The sequence below is a fragment of the Gobio gobio genome (assembly GCF_949357685.1).
Source record: "Gobio gobio genome assembly, chromosome: 2".
Taxonomy (NCBI): Eukaryota; Metazoa; Chordata; class Actinopteri; order Cypriniformes; family Gobionidae; genus Gobio; species Gobio gobio.
This window is the reverse complement of record NC_137098.1, coordinates 39,171,384-39,187,425: the sequence shown is the minus strand read 5'-3', so window position 1 is coordinate 39,187,425 and position 16,042 is coordinate 39,171,384. Positions and strand designations below refer to the sequence as shown.

The window sequence follows — 16,042 nt, the reverse complement described above, 5'->3', positions numbered from 1 at the left end:
AATGTCTTCCCCATGTGACCTGGATCTTCAATACAAATAAAGTTCAACCATGCATTTTGGAATCCGAAGGAAGCTTAATTCATGTTTGAAACATGCCATAAGCTTTATTGCTTGGAAGTTCGATCCGGTTTAGCTCCACGTAGGCCTGTGTTATTTATCTATAACATTTCATGACATGCACGAGTTGGTGGAAAAGCTGTCAATAAAAGCTTTTCTTTGACTAACATGGAAGTTTGATAGCTCTGAAACTTACAGGATATTCTTACATTAAAATGACCTTTTATATATCAAAAGCTCAAGGGAAAATTGATTTCTCAATTTATGACCCCTTTAATGGAAAAATAAGGCCAAAACGTGTGTGTGGGTCAGCTCATATTTCCTCACATGCTTGAATTGAATGCTTAGTGTATTGGTGAATAAGCATTGGTCTTCTGAAACATTATGAGGTCACGCTTTACATTTGCTTAGTAGTGCTCCTTTTACTAGTAGTGTCAAAGGTGAACCAGTCCAGCTGCTGGTCATTCCAGCCATAACTGACAAAATACAGATTGTATTTGTTGGTGCTTGAGCTGGAGTGAGGGGGGAGGTGCTGGCCGACAGCTGACAGTAGCTCAAGTTATTTTAAAATGTATGCTGTGAGCTGAATGGCTGAATGGTTTAATGGGTGGGTGTGGCCATTGAGAATGAGGGACCCTTGGAAGATCTTGACAGTTAAGTTATCTAGAGTCGAGCCGTTTGGAATCAGCTCCTGTCATCTTATTGTGAGTGTACCATTGCTATTACTCTACAAATCTTTGCCTTTTCTGTTATTTCCTCATCACTCATTCCTTCTTGACTTCCTTTACTACTTTTCCCTCTTTTTCTTTTTTCCGAGTGTTTTATCTTGTTTAGGATTTGAGTACTGAAATAATAACAGTATCCATTGGTTGTTGGACGTCAAGTTAGCGCTAAGTCAGTAAATTGTATAATGCTAATTTCACACAAACATCACACTTAGTGATTTATTGCCTTTAGTGATGTTCAGTAAAGGTTATAAAATGTAGTAGATGTAATAATGTAGCTTTGTAAGTTTTTTTTTTTTGTCATAATTTTTAGCCTGTGTCTATTTTCTGGGAATGTATAACCTACATAGCACTAGCAGCTGTTAGCAAAGTCAAGTGAGGCACAGAGAGGGGGTGGACTGCTCTTTGATAGGGAAACACTAGCACTCCATTTTTTGTGGTATATGAAGAACCATTTAGTCACAGCTATTTATAGATACTATTTTGTAGAGCAGTCTCATTTATCTACACACCAGAGCCATTGAATGAAGTTTTTTATCAGAATGAGGCCATTAACTGTATGTGGCGGTCACATCTTAAGCATCACAATGTGCCACCAATAGCACCTGTTTGTGAAGCCACTTTTGAAGCATTTTTTTCCTGTGAATCCAGAGAACAGATTTATAACACTTTGTAAAGTTGCATTCTTAATGGTAAAAACAGTTATGTAAATGTGTGTATATTGTGGTTAGGGTTCACTGTAGAGCTACATGCATTTGTAAGAACTACTTATGATTTCTATTAGGTTGTATATTTCAATGTTCATGATTGTGAAAAAGATTTTAAATTGTGTATACCTCCCTACAAAGGCAAAATTTGTCAAAACTGAAACGATATTTTAACTGAACTATTAAAATAGGTTTTGTTGAAAATGTTTGAATTTATATAAAATGTATAAAACTTGATAAAGAAATGTTACATTGGAAATTAACTTAAGTTCAAGTACAAAAATTTCTAAAACTAAAATTATTACTAAAAATACTAAAATATTTTTTTAAACAAACTAATAAAATGACAAAAGCACATAACAAAATTGCTAAAATAAAAACTATAATTAATACTAAAACTATAATTAGTACTAAAATAACACTGCACTGAAACTGAAAACTGAAATCTTAATTTTCACGTTCAGTTTTCTCTGAATCTGAACATAATCTGTCTGCCACAAGGCATATCAAGCCTAAAGTCTATATTAAAGCACACAGCACATTAGTGCAAATGTTCAGGATTGAGTGACTGTTCGCTGTGAGATGTCTCAGGATGATGGGATAGCTGTATTTAGCTTCTCACTCATCTGAATTGGCGTGACCGGTAGATGTTTGTGACTTTAGCAGTGATTCTTCCCAACTCTGCCAGACTAAACCCATCTGTTTCACTCTTAACTGCTTTTCTTTTACATTTTCTGTGTTCTCATTTTTTATGTGATTCCATGTCATTTTCCTGTCCCCTTTACGTATCATTAGTTGCTCTTTTATTTGTCTTTGTTTCCTTCTCACTGTATTTCCCTTTTGTCTCTGTCGACCACATTCTCTCTCTCATTCCTCAGTTTTCTCCCTCCTTTGCTGCATTCGTCACAATGGAGGCTGCCATGCCAGTTGGCCCTGTAGATCCCCTGGGTTTTGAGAAAGTCCATGCCTCTATGTACCATGTAGAACCCGTTGCCCTCCCTTCGTCTCCAGTCTGCCCAGCCGCCAGTTCAGCGGCTTTAAAACAGCCCCAAGCCAACACATGGGACCCACTCTCAGCTCTAGGTGTGCCACAAGAAACTAACGAGGAAGAAGAATGTCTTGTGGACTCCCAGCCAATCTGCTTTAGTGAAAATCCCTTCCTTGTGGCTAATCGCAAGGGCAAAGGCTGCCCTCCTGAAGAGCGCATTTTATCAGGGCCACCTGTGGGTTACGGCAGGCATGGGCAGCTGCAACCCTGGTTGTACAGCAAGGCAAGCAGCCTTGAGGAGTGTGTTTTGTGACTGAGTGTGTCAAGCATGGTGTGTCATCAGTAGCTATTTAGAGTTAACATACCACCTTAATCACAAATGCTATCTGAAGAGTCGAGTTGAGCTTTAGACTTATCAATGTCTTTGAAAGCATCCTTAGGTTGTAAAATTGCTTCACAGAAATATACATGTCTATATATACATTTCCTATATTTAGAAAATAGGTGAATGGATGCAAAAATGGGACTTTGTACTGTGCGTTAACTTATGGTCGTGAGGCATTTAAACATTCCCAGAGTGAATGAGAATGCTTTGAATGTGAAATCAACAGGTGCTGAACCAAAAGGGTGAAGGGGTAAGGCCTCTCACCTTAAATACAGACCTGTCACCGGCCATTTACAGGAACATAAAAAAAACACTATCGTGTTTAAAGAAACGTTTAAAATATTGCCTGTTTCTGTAGCATGACTGTTGTAGACACTGTTTGTAAAAATGCATTTTAATGGCATCACTGCTTGATTACAAATGATCTGAGTCACGTAATACAACACATTTGTCATCAAGTGCATCGTAAGAACAATAGAACAGCTGCAGTGTGCAAACATTATAAAACCTGCTTAAGACCATTGTTTATGGTTTGCTGTTGTTACTCTCAAATCGAGATGAACTGCTTATATAAAACTTGTAAAAAATTGTAAATGGCAGACCTCATCTTGCTTTGTGAAATACTTCATGAGTAATGAGTGATGACAATGAGCAATTCCTTTCCTGTACTTGTTCTAGTGATGTGTTATTTTTTCTGTATTTCAGGGTTCACCGTCTGAGCTTCTCAGGATTGAAAGTCCTGTCCGAGATGCTGCACACTCTCCCAACAACTCGCAGGTCAGCCTCACTCAAATCGCATTCACTCCCATTTCACCTTCAGCCCTTTCTTTTCTCATTTGTTTTCATGTGACTGTCAAACATTTTCCATGGGGAAGGCTAGTTTATTAGGTCTACTGTTTACAGGTCTAGTTAATGTCTTCATTAAGTTAGTGTTCTGTTTTATGGCCTATGTGCTCTGATTCCACCCGTCGTCATGACATTTCCATATTTCTCAGCAGTCCCACAAATCTTCCTCTGCGATGCTTGGAAGAGAGGTTCGATATGTAAGTGGCCTTGTATGGCCAGCTCTAGCTGCATTTGGCTTTGCATTAGATGTTAAGCGAGGAATGGTGGACGAGTCTGACTGTAACTCTGAGCATGTCGTGCTTTTCATGCTCTCTGCAGCAGTGAAATGCTTGACTCTTATAGTATTTACACCAAACCAAGCAATTGAGCATGCAACTACAGCTTTGTAAATTAACACTGCGTATTAAGACCTTAGGAATTATATGTAGTGAATGTAACATATTATAATATGCACTACTGTTCAAAGTTTGTGGTCGTTTTTTAAAATGTTTTATGATCACCAAGGCTGCATTTATTTGATCAAAAACATTATAAACATAAAATCTTTTTAAATTGTAACAATATTACTATTTTAATATATTTTATCCCTGTGATGGTAAAGCTGAATTTTCAGCAGCCCTTACTCCAGTCTTTAGTGTTTCAGATCCTTCACAAATCATTCTAATAATCGGAGGTTGGATGCTCAAGAATTATTTCTTATTTGTATTAATTGAAAACAGTTGTGCTGCTGCTTAATGTTTATAAATATAATATAATATAATATAGCTTACATGTGAAGTTACTGGACTTGAAAAAGCAAATCCCATATGAAAACATTTTCTTTCTTTCACTCATTTTTACATCATGTTCATATTTTTCTTTTTTGTGTGTTTCAGTCAAGCATTCCGTTCCCTTCAAATGCAAACACCAAGGATAATTCATCAGTGAGTGTCCAAAAGTGTAGATAACTAGTAATATATAGCTACCAGAACAAGTTCATGATAATATTAATGTGAATTACATTACCGGCCATATTATGCTAAACTTGCAGTCATTATGTAAATGCAAAATAGCAAATACAGTAAAGGTTACTGTTAAAGGATTAGTTCACCCCAAAATGAAAATTTCCTGACAATTTACTCACCTCCATCTCATCCAAGATGTTCATGTCTTTCTTTCTTCAGTCGAAAAGAAACAAAGTTTTCGGAAGAAAACATTCCAGGATTTATCATCATATAATGGTTTTCAATTGCAACCAAAATGCTGAAGGTCCAAATCAATGCAGTTTCAAAGGGCTTTGAAGTGCTTCAAATGGTACTGTGCGATCCCAGCTGAGGAATAGGGTCTTATCTAGCGAAACGATCGGTCATACAAATAATTTTAACAAAAGAATATACTTTTTAACCTAAATTGTTCGGTGCTAAGGATGACGTAATCACGTAGGAAAGGTCACGCAAGAAGTAGGCAGAAGTACCGCCCCCATGTTTACAAAGCACTTGTGTGAAGCACCTCGCAGAGCTGCGCAAGATGAACAATTTAGGTTAAAAAGTATTTATTTTTATTTATTTTTAGAAAATGACCAATTGTTTCGCTAGATAAGACCATATTCCTCAGCTGGGATCGCACAGTACCATTTGAAGCACTTCAAAGCCCTTTGAAACTGCATTGATTTGGACCTTCAGCATTTTGGTTGCAATTGAAAACCATTATATGATGATAAATCCTGGAATTTTTTCTTCCGAAAACTTCATTTCTTTTTCGACTGAAGAAAGAAAGACATGAACATCTTGGATGAGATGGGGGGTGAGTCAATTATCTGGAAATTTTCATTTTGGGGTGAACTAATCCTTTAAGTTTCTTACCCTGTATTACTTTCAACGTCTTGTTACAGAGATTGTGGATAGTTGGATTTTATTGTTGTTTAATATCTCTCTCTTTCTAGACTAAACCTGGTGCCATCCAGCCACTCTCTAGGGTGCGACCCGCTGGGTCTCCAGCCAGTCAGGATGGCCACAGCAGTCCCAACCCTTTCCAGCATGGCCTCTCTCCCATCAGCTCTCAGACCACTGTAAGATCCCTCACCACTGTCTGAACCCTAATGAGGCTCCCCCTTCATCTTCAGTTACCAATGCCTAAAGACCAACAGAACACGACTGTTGTTTTATTTTCTCCATATATATTCCAAGGTGCGATTACCACCGTGCCTATTAAGCCTAACAAACGGTCACACCATAATCCAGGTCAAAGAAACGGGTTTTTTTTAGAAAAACAAAGACTTATCAGCTTCTCACTGCAAGTAACATTGTGCCTGTTTTCTATCAAGACACCTCTTTTGGATTTTTTTTCTTTCCCTAATCACACAAACCACATTGTTTGCACAGCAAGGTTTACACTCGCATTATCTCAGGATACCAGTGTAAACCAAAATATCGTCCAGAGTCGTTTGCCCCAGTCACCATAACCACAGACCTCCCTCATACTATCAATCTCTCTCCTCTCCCTCCATCTTTCCATTGACATTGGCGAGTGGGCTGCATGCGGTCTAGCCCTGCATTTTCCTCCTGTGCTCTGCCTTTGCAGCTCTGTCTCTCATTAGCTGTTCCATCCTTTTTGTCCTCTGTCTGTTTCTCTACCCCTCCACCCCTCCGTCCTCGAATCCCCCAATCCCTCGTACAGCCTCGTGCCCCATCCCCTGACACACATGAGGAATACCCCATCAATATCAAGCAGGTATATAAGGCCTTCGCAGCTGTGCCACACTCCCTGGCCGTACTGGAACCACCACAGGTAGGACAAATGCTCATCAAGGTTGTGAGCATGTCGTGGTTCCCTCGTAATCCAGTGCTTGGTCACCCATACTTCCTGTTTGGGGAGTCTTCCCTTTGGACGCTCGTTCCTTTGGGAGCTTGTTTCCTATTTGCTGTTGTTGTGCATGAGTCACTCATATGGTGCTGTCGAATCCAGGAGTTCATTTCACAGGGTCACTAATGTGCGTCTTTCATCTGTCACTTGGTTGTTTGATGTTCTCGATTTGATATTGTGATTCCTTGCAGTGTGTAAAGTGTGTTCTCTTGTCCAACATATGTCTTGTCTGCAGGACTTTTTATGTATAAAGTGTGTCTAAATCATCTTTCCTTTTCACTCTCATTCGTTAGGATTTTTACGCTCCACGGAACAATGTCAGCTCAAAGCAACCGTCACCAGAGGTATGTCTTCTATGTTTGTAATCCGAAACATTTTTAAAGAGCCATTTAAAACTGGAATACACTACATGACTTTAGCCCTGATTTTCAGTTTGGAAACATCAGGGCTAGTTGCTGAAAGTCAGTCTGCAGATTTTGGCTAGTCTGAGTTCGCACAGTTTTCGCAATCACGTGTGGACATAAACAGATTTTTTTCAAGCTTCAGACTATGACTCCATCCAGTCGGAGGATATCAAATATGTTTGATGTTTTGTGCCGATTTTAGAACGCAAACTGTTTTTATTTGTCACGTCTCCCAGTAATAAGGCACTCTTTTTACGTGAGTTTGTCGACAGAATGGGTTGACAGTCTGTTAGTGTGAAAATGGTTACAGTAAAAAAAGGTCATTATACACTAAACGACTGAGGGTCAAAGTCAGCAAGTGTATGATTAAAATCTGTTCAGATTTTAAAAGTCCTCCTGTAGTGTATTCCAGCCTTTCGTTAAATGATGATGATGACTTTTGTATGAGCCTGACACATAACCCTTATTTGGTGTGTACTGACTCACCACAACTTATGAAGAACGCAACATTGTCTGCAAGAGTACTGTTGATATGCTGTACATGATGGCTCTTTCAGCCTGAGCTGAATAATGAGGTGTTTATGGATGAGGGTAATGTTGAGGGCAGTGTTCCTCTCGGCTCTCATCCCTCCCTCTCATCTGACCGCCGCGAGTACAGGAGCCTGGCAGCCGTGCCACGCCTGTCTCGCCCCTCAATGGAGTCGAAGGTACCCAGCTCATCTCCAGCAGAACTACTTTGGATGCTTTTGAGCTTGACAGGTGGTGGTGCAGGTGTACATGTCGCTTCAAACTACAACAATTAACGCAATTAATGTGTGTCCGAAATCTCAAGGAGCCGGATCATCTTGCAGCATGCATTTCGGTAAAGTTTGGGAACATGATCGATCTGTGTTCTTCTCTGAATCAAGGCAGTTATTATTGGTGACAGGCTTCAGGAGAGCAATAATTTGACTCTTTTTTTGCAATGGCAGCATATTATGCAATCACTGCATCATCGTGGTGGTGGATCAGCAAAGATTTGGTACTTTTGTGCAAATTCTTACTCATTGTCTAAATTTCAGAACATCATGGGAGCTGCTCCTGCATGCCGGATGCATGCAAAATGTGGTTGCATGTAAAGCATTCTTTACAATTGATCTGAAACTTAAATGTCCGTCTCTCTCTCTCTCTCTCACTCGCTCTCTCCCAGACTCCCTCCTCTTTTGGCAGAGATAGTCCAGAGCAGCGCTCCTTCAGAGACAGACAGAAATATTTTGAAATTGATGTGAAGCAGCAGACCCCAGACAAACCTAAACCTCGCATCTCACTTGTGGGAGAAGATGACCTGAAGAAAATGAAAGAGGAAGAAGGTTTGTGTCTGTGTAGTTGTCAAGTGTACAGTAAGTTCAGTTCATCTGTGAATCATGCTAAAATGCGTGTCAATGACTTTCCTTAGCAAAGCGAATTGAACAGAAGGCACGAGAGTATATGCTGGATGAAGACGAGGAGGATGAGGAGGAAGATCTGGCAAAACAGGTGGCAGATATGAAGGCTCATGGAAAGGTTATACTTGATGGTGTGGAGTACAAGGTGGAGAGCTTGGGACGTCACAGCGCCCCATCACCACGGCAGTGTGCCACGCCTCCCAGCCACTGTGGCAGCTCAGGGTGAGCTGCACTTTTGATTGGCAGGATACAGTCTGCCCTAATCATTGGCTGTCTATCGGTCCATCCGATAATGAAAATAATTGCCTTATTAGGCCAAAACTGATTAGTGGACGATACATCTGTGCATCCTTAGTAAAATGTGTTGTTTTTTCACTCCCCAGTCCTTCCTCTGTCGACGGTAAAGGCGACTCCCAGCGGAATTCAATGGAAGATGGCTTCAGACTGGAGCAGAGACCCAATTCCATGACGGGGTGAGGAATGCTAATACTAGGAGAGCTAAACAGTTTTGTGATGTTTCAGGATATTTGAAATGCTTGAACCCCGTGTTTGTCTTAACAGTTTGATCCCAGTTTATCCCAGTGAATCAGTGGCTCCGGTTCGGACAGCCAAAGCAGAGCGTAGGCATCAAGAACGGTTACGCATGCAGAGCCCAGAGCTTGCTGTCGCTATGGACAAGGAGCTGTCGCCTGCTGAAAAACGAGCCCTGGAGGCAGAGAAGAGGGCCATGTGGAGAGCAGCCAGGTATAATGGCCACAGTGAATGATGTGTTATGTGAAATGTAACGCATCAGGAGCTCTCCGGTCTCATCCTTTCCTCTGTAATGCTGATCTCCTAAAGAGCTGACCACTTGTGGTGCCTTAATCTCATCTTTTTCTCCAGGCTTTAAGTAAACACTTACCCATGTCTTACCCTTGGTGAACAGGGCCTTCAAAGACATTTTCATATTGTTCACATAGCTATAGTATACATTTTATTTATACACACACATGTACATTGTGCATTTGTCTTTGATGGCCCTGAGTTTCAATGTAAACCTCTCCTTCTTAATCTATACTGTCCATTTCAGTGTTTCCTTTCATCTTTGCTCCTTCCTCTCTTTCCTTTTCTTTGTGTGTTATTGTTTCTTTCTTACTTGCTGCTCCCAAGGCCTTATGGTCTAGAGGAGGACGTAAGGCAGTATGAGCAAGACCTGGCTAAGCGGCTCTACCAGTCCCGTGTGAGGGCATCACTAGGCAGCGCTGCAGCCCCTCCCAATTCCTGCTCCTCCTCTTCCTGTCAGCCCAGGTCTGCCCTTAACAGCCAGAAAGCATCATGGGGGCTTAGCTCTGATGCTTGCCACTGCTTGGGGTGCTTGGTTCTTGTGGACATTTTATAGTGCATAGTGTGTAAAGGATGACATTTTGTAGTGTCTTTTTCTAAACGATAAACTTGCCCTACAAGAACCCACTACTGCTTCTGCACGTGTGCTATTTTATTCATTATTTAGTTTGGTGGCGCACTCCCTCTTTCTCTTTGCTCACTCACTTTTGCCTCCCATCTGTGTATCAGTAAAGGCCCTATATTTTCCTAATAACATGTTTTTCTTTGCTGTTCTTAAAGTTGCTTGCAGTTGTTTTTATTAGAGGTGCACTGATACTAGTTCTAGTCAATACCACGAAAATGTTTAAATCTTCATTAAAATCATTGATACTTGGTTCCTTCATATAGAAGTTGTTTAATAGTGCAGCATGTTCAAACTTAAAATGTTTCAGATGTCAATGATCTCTTAAATGTGTTTTAAGCGGCCTAAAACCATCCACTTTGACTGAAAGGGCTGCCTAACCAACAGTAAAATGACCAACTTCAGTTAGCTTTTTTTGTGATAGTTTAAGTTTGGCTAAATCTGAAATAATAGCACAATAATATCATGCTGATTGGAGCTTGGGGTTTTGTAATGGTTGTGCATATGGTCTGTGAATGGACTGTCTGAGTGCACTATACTGAGACTAAATCTGACTTAACAAATTTTGGCAGAGCAAGTATTCATGGCTTAAAGGAATAGTTCACTCAATTCAACCATTATTTACTCACCCTGGGCTAATATAGTCTCATGAAAGTGCCGTCGTATACAACAAACCAATGTTCTATGTCAGGCATTTCCACTACATAACATAAATAATTGAAAAGTAACAGACATTGTGATCATATAAAGCTGAAGCTCAATGAAATGGCATTTAAATGACCATATTAATGTCGTGTGGCCGGTTGCATAAACTGCTTCGACTAGTCTTCCAAGTTAGTCATCTAATCTTTTTTTCTTTCTTTTCAGTTTACAGTTTAACGGTAGATTAGTATTTGAAAAGTGAAACTGATTAGCCCTAGCTAATTGCTTATTGGTCAGACTAGTTCTTAGGACGCAGCTATGTTTATGCAACTGGGCCCTGGTAGCTCAAATATCTAAATACATTAGAGCTTTGGGTTTGAAAAAGGCTTACATTTTTAAGGAGAAACTCTGTGGTGCCACCAACAAATCAGACATAATCGGTGCATCTCTAGTTTGTGATCCTTTCTCATAACTTTGCCACATTTTTTGACAGCCTCCATCAAATTAACTTCTCCTGTATTAACCAATCAGTGTACACAGCACCTCTGCCTCTTTCATCTCTCATCCTGTCTCCATGCACCGTTTGCATTCCTCCTTTCACTCTCTGTGTCTCAAGGCATCTCACTCTCTTTCCAGGATGAAGTCTCTAGAGCAGGATGCTTTGAAGGCCCAGATGGTCATTGCCAAGTCTAAAGAGGGAAAGAAGCGTGGAACGTTGGATCAGCTGTCGGAGTCGCCGTCACCTGCGCCCACACCCTCTCCAACTCCAATGGAAGGTGACGATCTCATTTACCTTGATCTGATCAACTAAACAATGCCATCATACTCTTTTGGGTGATACTGGTTCATTTTTAACAGGCAAATTACATTTATCCATTGTTGTTTCCTAAACAGATATAAGTCCGCGGGCAGTGACTTCGCCAGGCAGACTGGTATGAGACGATTGGTTTTTTTTTTCTTCTTTTCATTTAGTACAGCGCAAACAGCACATTTTGAATCACCAGTAATGTTGTTTTGGGTGACTAATCCCATTAGTAGGATGCCAAACCATCCATTGCTTTACTTTTTACGATAAAACAAAGTCATTATTTACTCTAAATGTCATGTTCATAGCACGTAGAGTGTCATCCATGAACTTTTCCTTTATCTCTTTTCTTTGTTGTCCTTTCTTCTTCCTTCCTTGTACTTTTACATGCCTCTGCTTCTCACCCTCCTGTCCTTCCCTCTGTCCATCTTGCCATCTCTCTTTTGCAATGTTGATTTCCCCCTTCTTTCTCTTTCCATCTTTCCACTGCTTATGCCTGTTTGCTGTCCTTTTAGTCCCTGTCAGAAAAGAAGTTTGACTACCGACAATTCGCTGCCATTCCTTCTTCCAAACCCGTTTACGACATCCAGGTATTGCCTGCATGCAAAGCGTCAAGGAATCCAGCCTGCCCGAACCCTTTGATCCAGTGCTGTCCTCCTGGCTTTCCCTGCTTCCCCTGCTCCTTCTCTCCCTGGCCCTTCTGACAACTAGTTCAAAGCTATTAACTATTAAGGCCCTCTACTCGCCAGCGTGATCAGCATGGTCATTCGTGTTACTGTAGCTTTAAGCATCATTCTGGATCTTAGTTGTCAACAATTTGGGTTTAGTTTTTGGCTCTAAGGACCATTTCCACTGCTTAAACTCATCCTGTTCTTAATCTACTTACATTGTCAATACCATGTGCTTCTCTTCTGGTTATGCAGTTGTAGCGTAGAGGCGGGGCTTACAGATTGGTCCGTGGGCTTTGCGTTAATCCAAAACATGGGATAACATACTAATGCACTAAAACGCTCAAAAGGAAAATACCATTGCATCTTGTCCTCTCCCTCCCTCTACTCTGTGCGCGGCCTTGCGCACGGCCTTGCGCACACTCTCAAAAGAGCTGAATGTGGCTCTGCCATGTGGTGTCACTAGGAGAGACCGTTCTACCGGGGATGCAGGGTGTCATGGGAACAATGGAACGTCGTGTTTCTTGGTGTTTTGTGGTTGTGTTTCGGGATCTTTGTATGAAGGGAGATTGGGCATGTGGGGTGAAGTTAATGTTCCACTACTCTTCCTCTGCTACTGGACCAAAAGACCACCAAATCTGTGAGACTGACACAATCTGTCAAACTGGCGTCTAAATTGGCACCACTAGATTGAAATTAAATAATGAATGGGGAAATTACGAATGAATGAAGCCTTCATTTTTTTGTATGAAGATTCAGCTAACACAACATATTGCTGATATAGATCTACTGAATCTGGATCATTTCAATGAGTAACAATCAACAAGTATTTATTGGATATTTGGAAGGAATAGTTGATGCTTTGATTTGCTTAACAGATTTTTTTTTTTTCAAATTTTATTAGTTTGCTGGAGCACAAGTTTTAGTATTATTTACTTGAATAAGTTAATCTGGAACAGTGTCTTTAGACTACATTCGCAATGTCATGTTTTTGGCCCTTAAATTGTCCTGTGCAGACAGAAGCAAACCCTGAACAATGTCTGTATAATCAGGCAACTGAAGTCAGTCCTCTAACTCATGGCGTCGTTGAATAGAGCTTCTAACCAGAATGACAGATAACAATAGTAATATCAAAAATGGATATAGTCTCTAAGGATTTTATTTATATTTTCTAAATATTTTTTGTAATAAACTTTATTGTAATGTTTTTATATCTCATTTTTATTCTCAAGCAGTTCCTGCCGCTTTGCCCTCTCAGATATGCAGCCAAAACTAAGTTTTCTTAAGTTTTATATCTTGTTCTCTCCAACCACAGAATATCATTATTTTGTCATAAATGTTAAATGTTACTAGTTATTGACTAGTAGAAGTTCTTTAGAAGTGTATATTAAAGTGGTGTTCCATTTTAGTAAAAATTACACAAGCAATACATTACAAACAAACATACACTAATATTTAAAGTTTGGGGCAAGTTTTTTTTTTTTTTAAGAAATAAATAGTTATTTCGGCAAGGCCACATTTAAATTGATCAAAAGGGACTGCAACTCAAGCCTTTTTGGTTAAAAAAAATTCTATTTTAAATATGATGAAATAAAATGCTGTTCTTTTGAACATTCTGTTCATCTTCTCACATTACACTGAAGACTGGAATAATGTTTTTTTATTGTATTTTTGATCAAATAATGCAGCCTTGGTGATCATCAGACACGTCTTTCAAAAACATTTGAAAAAAACCTTGCCTCAAACTTTTGAACAGTAGTTTAAGGTCCCATTTAAAATTGTTTTGTTGGATTGTTAAAAACGGGTCATTCAAAATACCTGCTAGTCAATCTTATTTTACTGCACACTGGATTCAAGCAAAGTCATATGCAGGAAGTCTGGTGAATCCTCCTTATATGCTATTTGGTGGCCTTTTGAGACTGCCGTGATTTGACTGTTGTGAGTGTTTACTGTTGTGTTTATGTGAGTTACTGTGTGAGGAAGCACCTTCACCCTGACTGGGATCATTTAATACAGTTCTCAGAGTGATTTTTGAGCCTTTTCGGGAGGGGGGAGGGGGGAGAACTTGTTGGCAATGTGTTTTTGGTGGGGGTGAAGGTTTGTACAGCATGCCTGTGTTGAGATTTTAGAGGGACTGTTGTGTGAAGTTTTAAGCAGAATCTGTGAAAAGCAGAGCTTAATATGTTATAAAGTTTCTTCTCATTCCTAAAATGTTCTGCCCTGACAAAGATAAAGAGATGGAAAAGGTCTCTCTAATATTCTAGAAGTGCTTTTTGTGGGTATTTTGGGGGCATTTTCAGCATTATTAGGCCAATCCTATAACAACATCTACCTGGATCTCTTAACAGAGGAACATGAGAAGTTTGCAGACCTTATTTTAATGTAGACGTCCCTTAGTAAGTCTGTCTGCTTTCTGATCAGGTGAAGGTCAAGCGGCGTCTCCCAGAACAGCTCTGTGGCTCAGATGTCTAGTCTTTTGATTCAATTTACATTTTGTCTTTTGGATTGAATATTTACACCTAGCATTTTTGCAATTCAGCCAAAAAGAGCTATTCATGGGAGACACCTGAAAGTTTTGCTCTTGTATTTGTCTTTTCGGTAGGAAAGAAAAGATGAGCTGTTGAATTCTTACTGAACTCTGTTTCCTCCTCTCACACTCTGTCTCTCTCTTGCAGTCACCTGGTGCAGGTGATGACGTGCACTTCATGGATGATGCCTCCAGTAACCCAGGTAAGATCCTCAGAGTGAATACAGTCTGCTGGGTGTCTTTATGTGCTGTGTTCACTAGTACCTGGCTTACAGTTATTGTCCCTTTGACACAGGTGACTTCCTTGGATAAATGCTCTTCTAATATTGGTAGGAGGTCTGTTTGTTTGTTTGTGTGTGTGTGTGTGTGTGTGTGTGTGTGTGTGTGTGTGTGTGTGTGTGTGTGTGTGTGTGTGCGCGCGTATGCATTGGTTTTTGATAAGAAGCCTGCTGTACTGCACTTGTTTATGGGCCAACTTATCCAACTTTTTCCTATGCCTCATGATGCTTTGCTCGAATTATGGGAGTAACTTCCGTTTAAACCGTAAACAATCAGTGAAAGTTTCGATCTATGAACGCAATAATACGCTTTTTTTAACTGCAACATTGCGTGATATTTCAGATAATAAATCTTGTATTTACCTGCTTTAGAGGAGAGACAATTACATTTTAAAGCATCCGTGTGAAAACTAACCTGGAAAGAGATGTGAGGATTTGGAGAAAAACAAGAGATTCTTAGTGCATTACAGTGAATTATTCATGGGGTATATTGTAAATTAAATCGGGACAGCAGATCACAAATGCCCGATGTGTTGTCTTTGTATTCTGCTGTAACCGTATAAAACATGGAGAGAAAAAAATCAGGAGGAAAAGAATGCAGACTTAAAGAGTTCTTTCCATAGATTTTCTTGTTATACCATGTCACATTAAAATACCAAGTGGTAAGTTATTCTCCTGACGTCTGAAAATAGAACATGAAGGACATTTTACAGCTCATTCAGTCAAACTGACGAGTAAGGATTATTTGTAGCGCAACCTTATGATTTGAAATTATTTGTTTCAGTCTTTTTGAGTGGAACCGGAAGTGCCTCCCATAATCTAAAACGCAGTAGTTTGTTAGGGAAAAGGTGGATAATCTGCAGTTTCTTCAAAATGAGTGAGGTTCAGATGAGTTTTAATTTCTTAACCTGTTTTTGGAGAATCAAGGTTACTTGATTAAGAGTTCTACCAATTTTTCAAAATAGGTGTGTGTGCACCACAACCTGACAACATGAACTGCATGTGAATTCTAGCAATCTGAATGTAATGCCACATGCTGCAGTTTGCCAAAACAGAAGCTCAAGTCTTCTAATGGATGAAGATTCAAACAGCTACCCTTCTGTTTGACATAGTGTGTAACGGCAGTGGCCAATACAGTCACATAACAAGGGATGCACTGGTATTCAAATTCTGGCTAACAAGTCTTTGCCGATATTCTGTTTTGTTTTTTTATGGCTGATAACCGTTCAGTAGTCCATATTAAAATTCTGTCTGAATAAATATAAACACGTAAAAACTAAAATGAGTACAGTAATTGTACA

The 16,042-nt window shown here is 39.8% G+C and overlaps 1 protein-coding gene across 28 annotated transcripts in view; it reads left to right on the top strand.

Annotated features, from left to right (window-relative positions):
* Nucleotides 1–16,042, top strand: part of scrib (scribble planar cell polarity protein) — a 99,603-nt gene that overhangs the window by 80,140 nt on the left and 3,421 nt on the right. For 3 of the 28 annotated variants that reach the window (XM_079846228.1, XM_079846227.1, XM_079846229.1), the window contains 11 exons: nt 3,568–3,639; nt 4,584–4,631; nt 5,630–5,755; nt 6,843–6,893; nt 8,143–8,302; nt 8,389–8,599; nt 8,761–8,850; nt 8,939–9,121; nt 11,100–11,239; nt 11,358–11,395; nt 14,612–14,666. In XM_079846228.1, the coding sequence (XP_079702354.1) occupies nt 3,568–3,639; nt 4,584–4,631; nt 5,630–5,755; nt 6,843–6,893; nt 8,143–8,302; nt 8,389–8,599; nt 8,761–8,850; nt 8,939–9,121; nt 11,100–11,239; nt 11,358–11,395; nt 14,612–14,666 (1,174 nt within the window). Of the gene's footprint in view, nt 1–2,367; nt 2,761–3,567; nt 3,640–3,857; nt 3,906–4,583; nt 4,632–5,629; nt 5,756–6,363; nt 6,475–6,842; nt 6,894–7,510; nt 7,661–8,142; nt 8,303–8,388; nt 8,600–8,760; nt 8,851–8,938; nt 9,122–9,526; nt 9,665–11,099; nt 11,240–11,357; nt 11,396–11,783; nt 11,859–14,611; nt 14,667–14,758; nt 14,793–16,042 lie in introns of all 28 variants that reach the window. The other 25 variants (XM_079846214.1, XM_079846237.1, XM_079846211.1 and 22 more) reach the window with 19 other exon arrangements.